At 39.9% G+C, this 15,625-nt stretch overlaps 1 protein-coding gene across 12 annotated transcripts in view; it reads right to left on the bottom strand.

Moving 5' to 3' along the window:
- The window catches only part of LOC140204772 (activating transcription factor 7-interacting protein 1-like), a 145,846-nt gene that overhangs the window by 23,865 nt on the left and 106,356 nt on the right, over window positions 1-15,625 (bottom strand). For all 12 annotated transcript variants that reach the window (XM_072271549.1, XM_072271555.1, XM_072271545.1 and 9 more), the window contains one exon: window positions 11,373-11,464. In XM_072271549.1, coding sequence (XP_072127650.1) covers window positions 11,373-11,464 — 92 coding nt within the window. The remainder of the gene's footprint in view (window positions 1-11,372; window positions 11,465-15,625) is intronic.

Genomic DNA, 15,625 nt, shown 5'->3' with positions numbered 1-15,625 from the left:
TTTCACTACTTATTTAATTTAATTTCCCTTTTTATATATACTTATTGTAATTTATAGTTTTTATTATGTATTGCAATGTACCGCTGCCAAAGAATAACAAATTTCACAACAGGTCAGTGATATTAAACCTGATTCTGAAGTAGCCGTCTGCATGTGACAGCAGCCACACCCTGGCGCACCATTTTGACAGGTGGGCTAAACCAGATGAGAATGGCTGGCGGGCGTAATACTTCGGTTAGATAGGAACGTGCCTAACTTAGCATGTGAAGTCGGCTTCGGCAGCCTGGGTGAATGAGATCTACAGTGAGATCAAAGGCCACTATGATTGTTCTGCAACGCTCCGTGGAGAGCAAAGGACATGATGAGGTATAACTACTGGTCAAAGGAAGACCCCAGTTGTGATGACTATTTGTACCACTGGACCCGGACTTCCAAGGTTGAGAGAGTGAAACTGCCCCAGTGCAATGGCTTTTCCACTTTAAAAGCTCTCCAGCACAGGTTTCCTGTCGTTGTCAGATACGAGAGACAACCACCATAATAACAGCTTCGTAGAGTTACAGCTCTGCATTGGATGCTCTCAAGCCCAGCTGCAAAAGGAGGGGGTTTGGACATGGAGTTAGCAATCCCGTCCCGTTAAAAACCCAGAGTTACAAAAATGCCAACAGGACTCCAAAGACCTCAATCCTGGGAGAGGAAGGAAACACCAAGAAGATGGACTATCTGGGGACAACTTCAAAAAGTGGTCCAGGACAGAGGACTCTGACCAGTTGATGCCAGTGGCCTATATCCCATTAGGGGTGTAAGGAAAGAGTTCATTGTGATTCCTCCTTGCTGAAATAAAATGGAAGCTCGAGGACAAAATGGTGTCAAGTTGCAATGTGGTAACAGCCTGTTTTCCCTCTTACTGACCAATATTTTGTCTCTATTTTGAATGCATATCATTAAGATCCTCCTTAAAACGCTGTTGTCTTTGTTTTCCTAAATTATGTGTCTGGGCTGAAGGTTAGAGATAAAGGAGCGCAGCTGGGACAACCAAGGGACGGAAAAGTACTAGGGTGATAATTATGCAAACGCGAGGAAATCTGCAGATGCTGGAATGTGTGTTGTAGGGTGATATTTATGTTAAGTTTTGAAGGAATCTTAAAGGGTATAAAAATAGATCATGACCAGGACTAGTGCTCAGTCATAGTTAGAGAAAAAAAAGGCTGCATGAATTTTGTGGAATCTGTGGCTCCTCTCTGACATGCAAAGAATGGCAATGGGCTTAAGTCAGTCATAGAGTTACTGAAACAGGCCATTCAGCCCAATGTGCACATGCCAACTTGGGTGCCTATCCACATTAATTCCATTTTCCTGTATTTGGCTGATATCATTTTAAAATCTTTCTTATCCATGTAACCTACCAAATATATTTTAAACATTGTAGTTTTACCTGCTTCCATTACTACCTGTGGTGTGGGCACGTGGCCAAGTGGTTAAGGCATTGGACTAGCGACCTGAAGGTCGTGAGTTCAAGCCCCAGCTAAGGCAATGTGTTGTGTCTTTGAGCAAGGCACTTAATCACACATTGCTCTGTGATGACACCAGTGCCAAGCTGTATGGGTCCTAATGCCCTTCCCTTGGACAACATCGGTGTCATGGAGAGGGGAGACTTGCAGCATGGGCAACTGCTGGTCTTCCATACAACCTTGCCCAGCCCTGCGCCCTGGAGAGTGAAGACTTTCCAGGCGCAGATCCATGGTCTCGCAAGACTAACGGATTACTACCTGTCAGCTCATTCCATAAACTCACTACCCTGTATGGAAAAATTTGACACTCAGATCCCCTTTAAATATTTCCCCTCTCCTTTCGTTTTAGATGCCCTTACCCTGGGAAACATTATGACTTTCGATCATATCTATGGCCCTCATAATTTTATAAGTGTCTCAGTCCTTGGCCTCCTTCACTCCAGGGAAAACTGCCCCAGTCTTTCCAATCTCTCCTTGTAACTCAAACCCTCCTGTCCAGGCACCTTTGAATATTTTCTGCACCCTCTCTAGCTCAATTACATCTTTCAATTTACCTGTACATATACAGAAGAAATATGGAAAGCTCCTGCGTGGAGAACTACTAACAGGTAGACCCATTTGCACATACATATTAGACCTGAGCACGAAGTTTCCAAAACATTCCATGACAGGGAAACAAAAGCACACCAAGGAAGAAATTGAAGGTTTATAGTGGTCATTAAATGTGAGGATGGAGAAATGTGGATGTCTCATAAATCAACTTACACAATTTTGTTTGCACTGGACAAAGCACTTAAATCACTCGGTACAATTAGTGGAGGATATTTTTTGTGAAGGATAGAACAAGAAGCTCAATGAGGTTGTAAGGTAAACCAGACGATCATGGCATAAGGCAAGTGGGAAATGTTATTTGTGAAAAGATCTTTGAACAAAAATAGGGTCTGCTATAATTTTGGGGCTTTTGTACTATTTGGCATTCATCGGAAGAGAAATGTAGTAGTTGAGTTTAAACCAATAACAAGTTTGAACAAGTCATTTTGTGCAGGGGGAGCAAGAATGGGTACAGGCACTGATGGGAAGGTAGAAGTTAATCTTCATATGTTTACTAAAACTAACACAAGGCAGTGAAGGACGCCAAGGTGGATTTTACAGACAGGGGCTCAACAGGAGTTAAGGTACTGAATTTCTAGTGTGATACATTTGGTGATGTTTAGCTGGAATAAATTGTGTATAGGCTTCATAGCATACTGGTTAGTGCAACATGATTACAATTCAGGCCACTGGAGTTCGGTGTTCAGCTCCGGCGTCCTCTTTAAACAAGTTTGTACGTTTCTTCCAGTGTGTGCATGGGTTTCCTCCCACATTCGAAAGACATACCAGTTAAGTAGATTAACTGGTCATTAAAATTATCCCCTGATAAGGCTAGGGTTAAATAGGTGGGTGGCGCGGCTCAAAGGCGGGAAGGTCCTATCCTGCGCAACTTCTCTAAATAAACAAATAAATACATAAAATCACGAAAAACCCACAGAATCAAAGCTAATGGTAAAACAATAAAGTTGGGCTGCATTAATCTAACAGAGCCAACCCTAAAGTTTAAACTGCAAAGCAAAAACTAATGCTGCAAATACACAACCTGGAGAAGTGCAGATATGGAAACAAGTCCTCAACATCCCCCACTGATGTAGGAACAGCTCCAGGACTGGTTGCATAGTAATCAACAAATACAGGAAAAGTGGAGTTCAGGTGTGCAAAAAGGAGCTTTCTATCTGAGCACTAGCTTCTGAATACAGTTGCAATGAACACAATAAAAAAAAAGTAGCTGATGATTAATCGGCTGTGTGGCAGCCAGAGCAATGTCAAATGTCCTGTCAGGTTTTGGGAGAAAATTCTGCTGGCTAGGAAGAGATGTTGAGAACCACAGAATAAAAGCAAATTGTGAAGGAAGGTTATGTAAGTGACAATGGATTCCAACATCTTCCGAAACTACGATGTCAGGGTAACTGACCTAAAATTTCTTTTCTTCTGCCTGCCTTCCTTCTTGGAGTGGAGTGACATTTACAATTTTCCAGTCTTCCGGAACCATGCCAGAATCCACTGATTCTTAAAACATCATTACCAATGCCTCTACAATCTCTTCAGTTACTTCTTTCTGAGCCTGGGGTGTAGACCATCTGGTTCAGGTGACTTATCTACCTTCAGGTCTTTCAGTTTCCCAAGCACTTTCTCCTGAGTATTAGCAATTTCACACACTTCGGCCTCCTAACACTCTCAAACCTCTGGCATATTGCTAGTGTCTTTCACAGTGAAGACTGATGCAAAATAATTATTCAGTTCATCTGCCATTTCTTTGCCTCCCATTACTACTTCTCTAGCATCATTTCCAGCGGCCCATTATCTACTCTCACCTCTCATTTACACTTCACATACATCTGAAGAAACTTTCTATATCCTCTTTAACATCATTGGTTAGCTTACCTTCGCATTCCATCTTTATGACTTTTCTTTAAGTTGTCTAACGTTGGTTTTTAAAAGCCTCCCAATCCTGTAATTTCCCACTAATTTTTGTTCTATTATATGCCCTCTCTTTGGTTTTTATGTTGGCTTTGACTCTTCTTTGTCAGCCATGATTGTGTCATCCTGCCTTTAGAACACCACTTCTTTGGGATGTATCTATCCTGCGCCATCTAGATTGTCCCCAAAAATTCCAGTCATTGCTGCTTCGACGTCATCCTTGCTAGTGTTCCCTTCCAATCAATTTGGGCCAGCTCCTCCCTCATGCCCCTGTAACTTCCTTTACTCCACTGTAATTCTCAAACTGCAGGGTGAATCCTATCATATAGTAGATATATGATATATGTCACCTAATGGTTCCTTTACCTTAATGTATCCAATCAATTCCAGTTCATTGCACAACTCCCAATCCAGATTAGCTGATCCCCAAGTGTGCTCACCCACGAGCTGCTCCAAAAAGCCATTCTACAAATTCCCCCTCTTGGGATCCAGCACCAACCTGATTTTCCCCAATCTATCTGCATATTGAAATCCCTCATGACTATCCTATTACCCTTCTGACATGCATTTTCTATCTCCCGTTGTAATTTGCAGCCTACACCCTGGCTACTCTCCGGAGGCCTGTACATAAAACCCATCAGTGTCTTTTTACCCTTGCAATTTCTTAGCTGTACCCACAAGGATTCTACACCTTCCGATTCGATGTCACCTCTTAAGGATTTGATTTCATTTTTTAATCAACAGAGCCACACCACCGCCTCTACCTATCTGTCTGTGCTTTAGATATGTCTATCCTTAGACGTTAAGCTCCCAGCTATAATCTTCTTTCAGCCATGATTCAGTGATGCCCACAATGTCATACATGTCAATCTGTGCTACAAGTTCATCTACCTTATTCTGTATTCTGCAAAGCATTCAAAGGTAACACTTTTTAAATCCTGTATTCATCACCCTTTTCAATATTGTTCTCTTTTACATTGCAGCTAATCCTATTCACTGTAATTCTGCCCTATCATCAGCCTCTTTGCTAGCAGCCTCACTACACATTGCCCCTGTTTGTAAATCAACTACCCCATCCTCAACCCTATCACTCCAGTATGATTTAATACACAGTGGATTCCAGTTAATTGGGACACATTGGGACCCCAGTATATTTTGGCTCAAATAGCCAAAGTTTCATGGTGTTAGACTCTATAATTGTTATTTTCTCTGCAGTTTTAACAATGTTTGCCTGCTTGTATTGTATATAATTACCTATATACGTGTATATACATGTAATTGTTCAGTCTGTTTCCAAGTGGTTACAGTTCTGCCTCTTTCTGGAATTTTCTTTGGTATTGAATTATTTGATAGGGTTAAACTGATTGGTCAACTCGTCTACAAATCTGAATGAAATAAGGGCTGAGCACATTGACTCACCATCTTTCTTTCTTTGCTTCTTCTTTCCCTACCCCTACTAGCCTCTTGCTACTTCTCGTTTTCAATTCTCTTTGTTCTATTAGTGCTTAATAAAATGATTGTGAAGCAACAAGTTTTTTGCCTCTTTCTTGACCTCTGAAAGAACCTTGGATCAAAAGCATCAGAATCCAACAATGGAAATAGTTAAAATATATTTTTTTAAAAGGCAAGCTACCGTTTAACTGAATAACAAATTATCCATTTAAAAGAAATGCAGGATAAATTAGAACACTACCAATACTACCACAGTACTATAAAACTGTTATAGTTCCTAATCGGTATCGACGGAGGAATTCATCCAGTGTATGCTGTTGTGTTCTCTTGATTGGCTATAAATGATCAAAATCAACGCAGACACCCAGTGCAGGTGATGGACTGGCTTCACTGCCTTCCTGCATGTATCAATGTCATAATCTAACAATAAATTTCCTACCATCCTATATAGTCACTAGTTCAAGTTCAGATGCATCATCTTCATCATTTTCCTTGTCTTCGTATTTCCTGCCTTGGTGTTATGATACAATGCTTTCGATGACTGCATCCTCCAAACCTTCAGGGAGTTTTGTACATTTCCATGTTTCTGCACCTGCAGAATCAGCACCATCTTTCTCGCCTTGTACTTTCTTGAATTTAATGTGGTGCCTACGTTTCCACCGAAACAACCAACCATCTGTTGCTTTAAAATCTTTGTGACCCAGCTTCTTAGCTAGCTCCTCTGACACGTTTTTTAACATTGGTCCACTGACACGTACACCTCGACCAGTTACAATGGAAAACCATTGATTGAGGGCCTCTTCAACATTTGGATCCTTACTTTCACGCTTTCGTTTTTGGGATGTTCCCTGTTGACCCTCACGTAATGCCCATTCTCGCAGTTTATCTTGCTGAAGTATCAAGCGTGCAATCGTAGATTTTGGCACTCCAGTTATCTCCGCCAGCCGACGATAAGTGGTGTTAGGCAGATGACTTTTAATTTGATCCAGTAGGGTAACTTTTTCGGCTAGTGTCAAATCTTTTCGTGCCATCTTGGCAAGAGTCTGAAATTTTTTAAAGTCAAAATAAAAATCAGAATTATCAAAAATCACTGCTTTTTGAATCGGTGTCCCTCGGCCCAAATGGATAACATATCACAAGCACACGCAACTGGCACGATCTAAAAACTGTTCGCTCCATGCAAGGTGCAGTGTCTAATCGCCACAAAAGTGCACATGACTGATGCTAGTTAGAAACCGTTCAGCATTAGTCTCCTTTCCCAATTAAGTGAATAGTGTCCAAACAAATAAAGGGAATCCTGGCTATTTTCTTGATTAGAATTTTTGTTCTTTATGAGTTGCCCCAAATAAGTGGCTGCCCCAATTAACTGATGACCCAATTATCTGGAATCCACTGTATATTCAATCAGAACCCAACTGTCAACACTAATTACATTTAAAGACTGTTACATATAACAGTGCAGCTTAAATAGTTAACCCTTTAAAACAGTAAATATATTGTTACAGACTTGACAAGTTCTGCACCAGTAATTATTTTATAATTATTACAGAGCAATTATCTTAAAATAAACTAGAAAAAGGTGTCAAATAGCTAAAGAAATATAATCTCACTGGATAAAGATGGAGTATGCATCATAAGGGGAAGTTGCTACCATTCAAGATTGTTAGGCTCCATTGATTCTCAAATAAAATGTAGGGTAATATTTAATTGTTGCCAGTTCAAAAAATAATCTGTAAGGAATTAAAGCACATCATTGGTGTTGTTTAGTGAAATCTGCAGGTAGGCAATGAGAATTACTCATATCATAATTTATACGAGCCTTCACCCAAACCATAATAACCTGCTGTATTAAAAAAATACAATTTATTTGCCAAATAAGTTATATTAGTGTCTACTCGTTACTGCCCCTTAAAGGAAGCAGTTTTGTTCACCTCACTAAAACTCCTCTTAACTTTGAGCACAAATATTCACTTAACTATTTCTGCTCTAATGAGAATAGTACTAGCTTCTGCAGTATTTTATACTTGATATAATACCATATTAAGAGCTTCACATTGTCCGCAAAAGCGGATACCCAAAAACTAGATACTTTGGCCATGGCTGAACTAGTAATTTGGAAAGATTTTGCATTTTAGTACTCTACACCTCAGTTTAAAAAAACCAAGGATCCATCAACATGCTTCTGTAGCAATTATATCAATCCAACCCACTCCTTTTAAAGAGCTGAATACATAAAAGTACGTGATCTAACGCATCTCTTAATTCCCACACCCTTTCAAAAATCACCCTCCATCTTATTTTAGTTTTGATATAAATTTGTAGATAAATTAGTTACAAATTATATGGATTTTATAAAATAAAGAAAAACTGAAACTAGTTTTTTCTTCCCAATACAAACTTCATCTTGCTAGTTCAAATGAGAATACCTCTATTTCTGCAGCATTAATAGCAACTAAAGGAAACAAAAATATACAGTTGGGCAGATATATACAGTTTATTTATTCAAGAACCACTGATAGAAAGGGATTCTATCTCCCAAATCCCATTAGATGAAAGTACCTCTCAATCTATTGCAAGGACAGCTACAATAAGACTCCAAGAATGTCTCCTACAACATAGGCTACCCACGGGAGCTTAAACAACAGTATCTCATATCCAGCAAGGACGGTAGTTTAAATGCGTGTCCTAGCTAATGTGATGCAAGGTTGTGTTGGAAGTGCATACAATCCATGTGTTGTACAGATGTATACAACCATTACTGTACATTAACACTACGAAAGGACTGGTATTTGATATCAGATTCAAACCGATACTGATAGGAAACACATATTGTATTTTTTATTGACATGGGATCAGTTTCTGATTTACCTTCTCAGAAGTTTTATAATTAAAACAATTTTAATGCAGGTTAAGTAAGTACCATTTGGAATTGATATTCTGTGTTTTGATCAGTGCTGTAACAAAGGTTGTAACAATTTCAGAAGCCCTGGTGGAACAGCAGAGCCTAGGTACTGCTTTTTTAGATCTCCACCTCAAGTCTGCGGTCTCCACATCGTAAACTTTTGAACCCACAGTGCAGCCACTTTCAACACCAGTGTGGATTCCCAGCTTCGTCATCTTTGATGCCCCTTTTTTAAAAATCAGAGCTTTAAAGGACAAAATATACTTCAGGGTTAAAGCTGGGAATCATTAAAGTAACTTCCAATTATATATAAAACAGCCAACCTCTATTGATCAAAAGCTCAATTTAAAGAACTAGTCTCCTTCAGTCATATTAAATATAACAATGAAATTGCACATGATCATACTTTCCAGTTGTCCATTTCAGAACTATTATATATTCTTTTAAAACAGTACATTACTTTTTTTGTCTGTATATTTATTGAATTTCATTCACAGTACTACACAGTTCATGTTAGTGGTTCCTGCTTTATGACACAGCTTTGCAAGAAGATCCCACTATTTTTCCCAGGCATTGTGCTGCTATTTAATGCCGCTACATTCCCTGCAGAAGATGAAGGTCCTGGCTGTGATTCATGTACTACAGAGCTTGGAGTTGTGTAAATGTAGTTGAATCCTGCATCGTCTAACATGTCGGACCAGGCTCGGTACTGAAAGTCAGCAGCTCCCCAGTAGTTTCTAATACTGGATTCTGAGCGGTGCCCAGTAAGTGCCATAATCTCCCGTGCTCCAAGGCCTGCATCGCACAGGAGGCGAACAGTCGTGGTTCTGAGCGAATGGTTGGTATACCTCTGGGAGAGTCTGGCAGCAACACTGATCCTAGGCATCATGCTTCCCAGATAGTTTACCCCCATTGGCTCACGTTTATACCAGACAGGTTGCTCACGTAACTGTTCTGGTGTTAATTTTAGAGGGTGAAGGTAAAAAGCAGGAGGGTCAGGTGGCCGCTTAGATATATAAAGTTCAAGTGAAGTGACTGGACAGTTTGCATCGCCTGGCATATCATACATCCGACCCAGCTTCAGCGGGTCTCTGCTTTTCCCAGTATATTTTAGCATTGCATAGCGCCGTCCGTTGGAGTCTTGCTTAATAACAAAAGCGTTTGGAGGGAGGTCCCTAAGGATTTCCCGCCCACGCTTGGCAAAGTGCAACTGCAGGTCAAACCAGACTTTGTTCACGAGTGCCAGGGGTGTATGAAGTCCGAGGACTCCCGATGTTCTGATCTTCTGTAGGTCACCTGCATTAATGGGAGGGTGGTGATTTGTTTCATCCTTCCCTTGCTTTCTTAGTATCTTAAGCACACCCAGAAACACATTATTGGCACCGCTGAATTCTTTATCCTGCATCAGGCAGATTTGCCGGCTGTAAGGAGGCATCTTAAGGTGCCTATTTAAACCAGCTCGGATTGATTTATAACTGGAGATACTGTAAGTGTTACCATCGTGATTCCTCACTGTGCCATAAAACTCTCTCAAAATACCATTAAGTTCTTCCACTGATATAGCTTCAAATTTATCATCTTTTCCCTTTTCAATGAGCCACTGTTTTAAGATATTCACTGCCCAATCTGTCTGCTTGCGTGTGTTCTTCTCGTTGCGTTCCTCCTCGAGACCAATGAGATCATCTTCCGTCACACTACCGTGCCGTCGGGTTCCATCTAAAAGCGCGTCACTGGCAACGTGTTCATCTGCCAATTGGTCCTCAAAACTGAGCAGTGTGCTGCCATCGAAAATGCCATAGGTGTAGAGTGGGGAGTGAGGCGCTGTTTTTTCGGACAGCTGTGAATTGCGGAGTAATACGTAATTTTTTGATATGATACTTTAAATATTAAAAAAAAACAAATTATCCAGCAGGTGGTGCTTGTTATTAATGTTTCCGCAAGGGTGTGCCAATACTCAACAGCGCACATCCCAATAACCAATCACTTTAACACATTACAAACCATGGCATTACATATTGTCACTCAATAAACAGTAGAAAAACCCAAACTGGCTTTGAGTTTGGAAAAGGAAAATAACACTAAATCTCTATCATAGCTGGCAAATCTTTCAGCTACTGAGAAATCATGATTCCAAATGGGGAAGAAAACATCCATATCATGTCTGTATTCTCTAGAAGAACTGGAAAAATTTTATTGCTGTAGAGAAGAGAATCTGTAATAGAAATGGGAAAAGGCTTACAATGTTTGATAAATGAACCTTGACTGATTGAACAACTTGTGTGTCAGCACTTTGATGTGCTTCATCCGTATGCGGAGACTAAATGCTGTTCTGAGGCAAAGCAGCTAATCACATCACAATTTCCACTGTGTTGAAGCATTCGGAAATATTTTAGCCGCAAACTTTGAGGAGTGAATGGAGCCGTACTATGCTGTGCTGTTCTAGTTTCATTCAGAGAATCTTTCCAGTTTATTTAGAGAATGCACAATTGTTAACAAATTTTACCCTTCCATTTTTTTTAAAATAAACAGTGGTTTGTACAAATGTCTTCTTTGTGGCAAGGGGAAGTTATAAATGCACAACTTAAGGCTTTCTGCCCTCCCTTCACATCACACCTCTGAGTATTTGTGGAAGTTTACAACTTAACATCTCAAATTTTAAGATATGAAGACAGTGAAAAGCTGTGGCATCTCTTTCAGATCAGATCCCTTGTGGACTTAGTAAATTTATCAATGAAAGGCTTGGTTATTTTATAATTTACTGACAGTGGAGAAGTTAACCTGAAGAGCATGTCACTCCTTAGTGGGCCAGCGGAGCAAGCAGGTCCATGTCCAACTAACCTGAGAGTGGAACAATATGAAGATTTTGGGTTGACCATCTTCCTTTACAGACAACAGCCAGGAATAACTGTACTATTCCACTAGCCACACTGGTCAGCAGTCTCAACTTAATGAACTATCAATGAAGCTAAAAATCGTCCGGATAAATGTGCTACACCCACCTGGTTGCCACTAGGAGATGCCTTCTTGGTGGCTGTTGACTCTCCTGGAACCGCTGTAGAATGTCTCTGGGTAGCCTGACTGAGGCTACTTTCTGTTAATGAGTAAAAGTAGTTCATTAATATTTCAGTTTGACACAAGGATGATAGAAAGATTAAAGACATTTTCACTCAAAGTATCTTTGTCTCAACAATCGCTACAATACTTACCTTTCTTCTTGGTTGCAAGTGCAATTCCAGTTTTAAAATGAGCTCCAGCAACTTGAACAAATATTTTCCTTACAACTCCAATTAAAGCTCAACAAAAAAGGTGCCACAGAAGGCAATGACGCATCTTGAAATTGTCCCTTAAACCATAAGCACTGGCCCTTTACATTCTGCTACCTCATTTTCAATTGTCTTTGTTTTGACCGATGTAGTAAACACCACAGTTCCCGCTCTTTAAAAATCTGTGAGTCATTTGTGCTACTATTAGTATTGGCTGTCCACATTTTCATCACTTTCTGCAGTTTTTCTAATTTATATCTAGATCCAAAAAGGTGATAGCTCATATATCAATTGCTTCCTTTCATGATTTCTGGGACAAATTCAATGAAAATTTAAATGAGTTACATTGGTCGTATTTTCAAATTTAAATGAATTGATTCTGTTAATCTCACAGACATGATAATAGGAGGTGGCTATGTTTTACTTACTTTAGTCTAGTCCATTGTTAAATACATGTTGTTATGCAAAGTAGCTTTTCTACTTTTTGAATTTGTAGGAATTAAAAGCTTTAACTACAAAACTCAAAATATTGTTTTTCAGGACTAAAAGGGTACCTCATATAATAGTGCAAGGTATTATTTCACTAGGTGTAACTCACTAATCTGTAAGTATTACACTTCTTTTACCACTTCTTTCACCACTATTAACAGTTCTTTTAACCTGATGTAGTACGCAATACCACCTCAGCGCGTCTATAATCTTCCATCATATCAACACAAGCTTTTAGTAGTGATGGCCATGCGATTTCTTCACCAAAGCCATGCGGTTTTCCTCTATTGGCCAGGTGAGTGAGATTGCTTCTCTGTTTTATTCTTCTCTATCTAGCACAGCCCTGAGGTTCTCCTTGAATAGCTTGTTTCCTGCTCAGTTGTGGAAAACACCAAGGAACAGCCCATTACCTTCCTGCTTCTCACCCTAATATTACCCTCAATTTCATTATCTAAAAATAGGCCAGCCTTCAAAAATATGTCAACACGTGACTCTGCACAGCAACATCAGATAATGACACCAGTTCATCATACTTCTTGTCTGACATCCAATACTGGATGCGCAGAAATATCTTCTAATTACATATTACGGGGTGGCGATCCCTGAACTGAAATTTTCATTTAAATACGAGGAAAATCTTGGTCCTCACCAGGAATCAGTTCTGTATAAACTGGAGGTAAACCAGTAAGCTTCTTGTGACAGTGTTGGCTGCTGATTGGATTGAAAGCTGAATAACTGCATTTGATAGAACATAGAACAGTAAGCACAGCACAGGAACAGGCCCTTTGGCCCACAATGTTCTGCTGAAGCAGCTAAAAATTAAATTAAAAAACCCCCAAAACTAATCCCCCCTACCTACACAACATCCACATCCCTCCATCTTCCTCATATTCATGTGCCTATCCAAACGTCTCTTAAAAGCCTGATGTACCTCTACCACGATACAAAGCAGCTCATTCCAGGCATCCTCCACTGAATAAAAAACTTAACTCGCACATCCTCTTTAAACCTACCCTCTCTCGACTACAATGCATGCCCTCTGGTATTAGGCATTTCTACCCTGGGAAAAAGATACTCCCTGCCTACTCTATCTATGCCTCTCAATCTTTTAAACTTCTATCAGATCTCCCCTCAGCCTCCGCTGCTTCAAAGAAGCAACCCAACTTTGTCCAACCTCTGATGATAGTACATACCCCCCAAACTAGGCAGTATCCTGGCAGGCCTCTTCTGCACCATCTCCAAAGCCTCAATATCCTTCCTACAGTGGCATGACCAGAACTGTATGTAATGCTCTAGATGTGGCCTAACCAGAGTCCAATAAAATTGCAACATATCCTCTTGACTTTTAAAGTCAATGCCACGACTAATAAAAGCATTTCATAAGCCTTCTCATCGACCCTATTGACTTGTGTACCCACTTTCAAGGAGCTATGAACTTGGACCCCAAGATCTCTCAGCTCAGCAACACTGTTAAGGGTCTTGCCACATTAACGCACATTCATCTGGGTTAAATTCCATCTGCTATTTCTCTGCCCATATCTGCAACTCATCTATATCGCGCTGCATACTTTACCAGTCTTCTACACTACCCACAACTCCATCAATCTTGGTATCATCTTCAAACTTATTAACCCACATCTACATTCTCATCCAGGTCTTTTATATACATCACAACAACAGAGGTTTCAGCACAGATCTTTGTGGAACACCACACACTTCACTCCATGCTCAACTACGTCCCTTCAACCACTACTCTCTGTCTTCTATGCACAAGTCAGTTCTGAATCCAAACTGCCAATTTGTCGCGGACCCTATGCATCCTAATCTTATGGATTAGCCTCCCATGAAGGATTTTGTCAAACGTCTTACCAAAATCCATGTAGACAACATTTACTGCTCTACCTTTACCAATCTCTCGTCACCTTGTCAAAAAACGCAGTCAAGGTGGTAAGAGCCATGCTGGCTCTCCCTAATTATGTCCTGGGTTTCCAAGTGCTCCTATATCCTATCCCTAAGAATTTTCTCCAGCAATTTCTCTACAACTGACATTAGATATTTCACATTATGCTATACTACTGCTATAGTGGAATCTGTCCAACAATTTTTTTTCTCCCTTTTAAGACCAGTCTAAGTATACATACAAGCCTGAGGTTACTCAGGTTTTAATAAATATGAAAGAATTTTTACAAGTTTGCAGGCATAAAACAATCAGTTTGCTGCACCACTCCAAATATAGCAGTATATCTGATATGAGGTTGGTCACAATAATTCTGACAATATGCCACTGTACAAAGAACATTTTCTATCGTGTACCATGCAATATATTACCTCGGTAAGAACTTGCCTTTTAAGTGTTAGGAAAACATTTGCATTGGATACTCAGACCACCTTGTAGGCCAGCGAACTGGTATTTTCAAGCTCTACTCAGATCCAGCTACAAGTCCGAAATATAATAGCAAAATTGCTACCTTATTTTGCTTTGCAAGTATTTTGTTATTTGGGCATGCCAACACATTCTCACCATGGTCTCACAAGCTGTTTCAAATTTACTAACAGAAGCAATGAACAGCACATTTGCAGCATTTTCTGTTTTTTTGTTAAATCCCAGAAGTCCAATGTACACTGTAACCCAACGTTACTGACATATAGTAATAAGCCTTTATACGGCTGAAGTTCCAGAAGCACGGTTAAGGGCAAGTGGGAAACTAATTTACCTCAGTTGCAAGGTTCATTTAAGTGTTAGCTATACTTGCTTAGTCTACCCTTTAATTCCCGAACTGTCAATTAAAGGGGCCAATGAATCACTAAACAAATTCAGTAAGATGCATTTCAATAAACCAGAATTTAACCAACTTAGTTGGGAATGAGGGAATAGGGATAAAATATAAGAATAAAGTCAGCATTTTCTTATTTTAGACTCCAGACAATTCCAGCATCAGTGCTCCTTCAACTCTTCTGCAGGTTACAGATAAATTTATATGTCAGAGAATCAGCAGGTGGTCTTTCAGTCCATCATTGTTATGCTAGCACCTTGGAAGACCAACAGAGCTACCGGAGAGGTCAATATCAAAATCAGAACACCAGCAGCTCCAGTAGCTGCATAACCGAGCAGACTTACTTTCCAATTCTTTCACAGATCTCTGCAAATTTCTTCAAGTACATTACTTTTTAAAATTGATTTTACGATTACATTTCACTCTTCCTTCATGGTATGCTTGACAGAATGTAGATTTTTTTCTCTCCAATTTCCCCTCCCTACCATTCTTCATCGTTACTCTGATTACCTTTTAATCCTAGGACGTCTGGTTACTAGCCCATCTGACAATAGGATTAGTTCCTCTTTTGAGCAGCTCTATTAAGTCTCCCTTTAACCTACCCAAACAACCCTCAGTTCCTTAGACTCCACATCACTAAAGTCCCTCATCTTTAATAACCCTCCCTCAAAGTATTGTTATTCCTTCCGAAATGTTATATCCTGAAATGAATATTAAGTTCCAGCA

This window comes from Mobula birostris, chromosome 11, assembly GCF_030028105.1.
Source record: "Mobula birostris isolate sMobBir1 chromosome 11, sMobBir1.hap1, whole genome shotgun sequence".
In the NCBI taxonomy this organism is placed as follows: Eukaryota; Metazoa; Chordata; class Chondrichthyes; order Myliobatiformes; family Myliobatidae; genus Mobula; species Mobula birostris.
The sequence above is the reverse complement of the archived record's forward strand: the minus strand, read 5'-3'. Positions and strand labels throughout refer to the sequence as shown.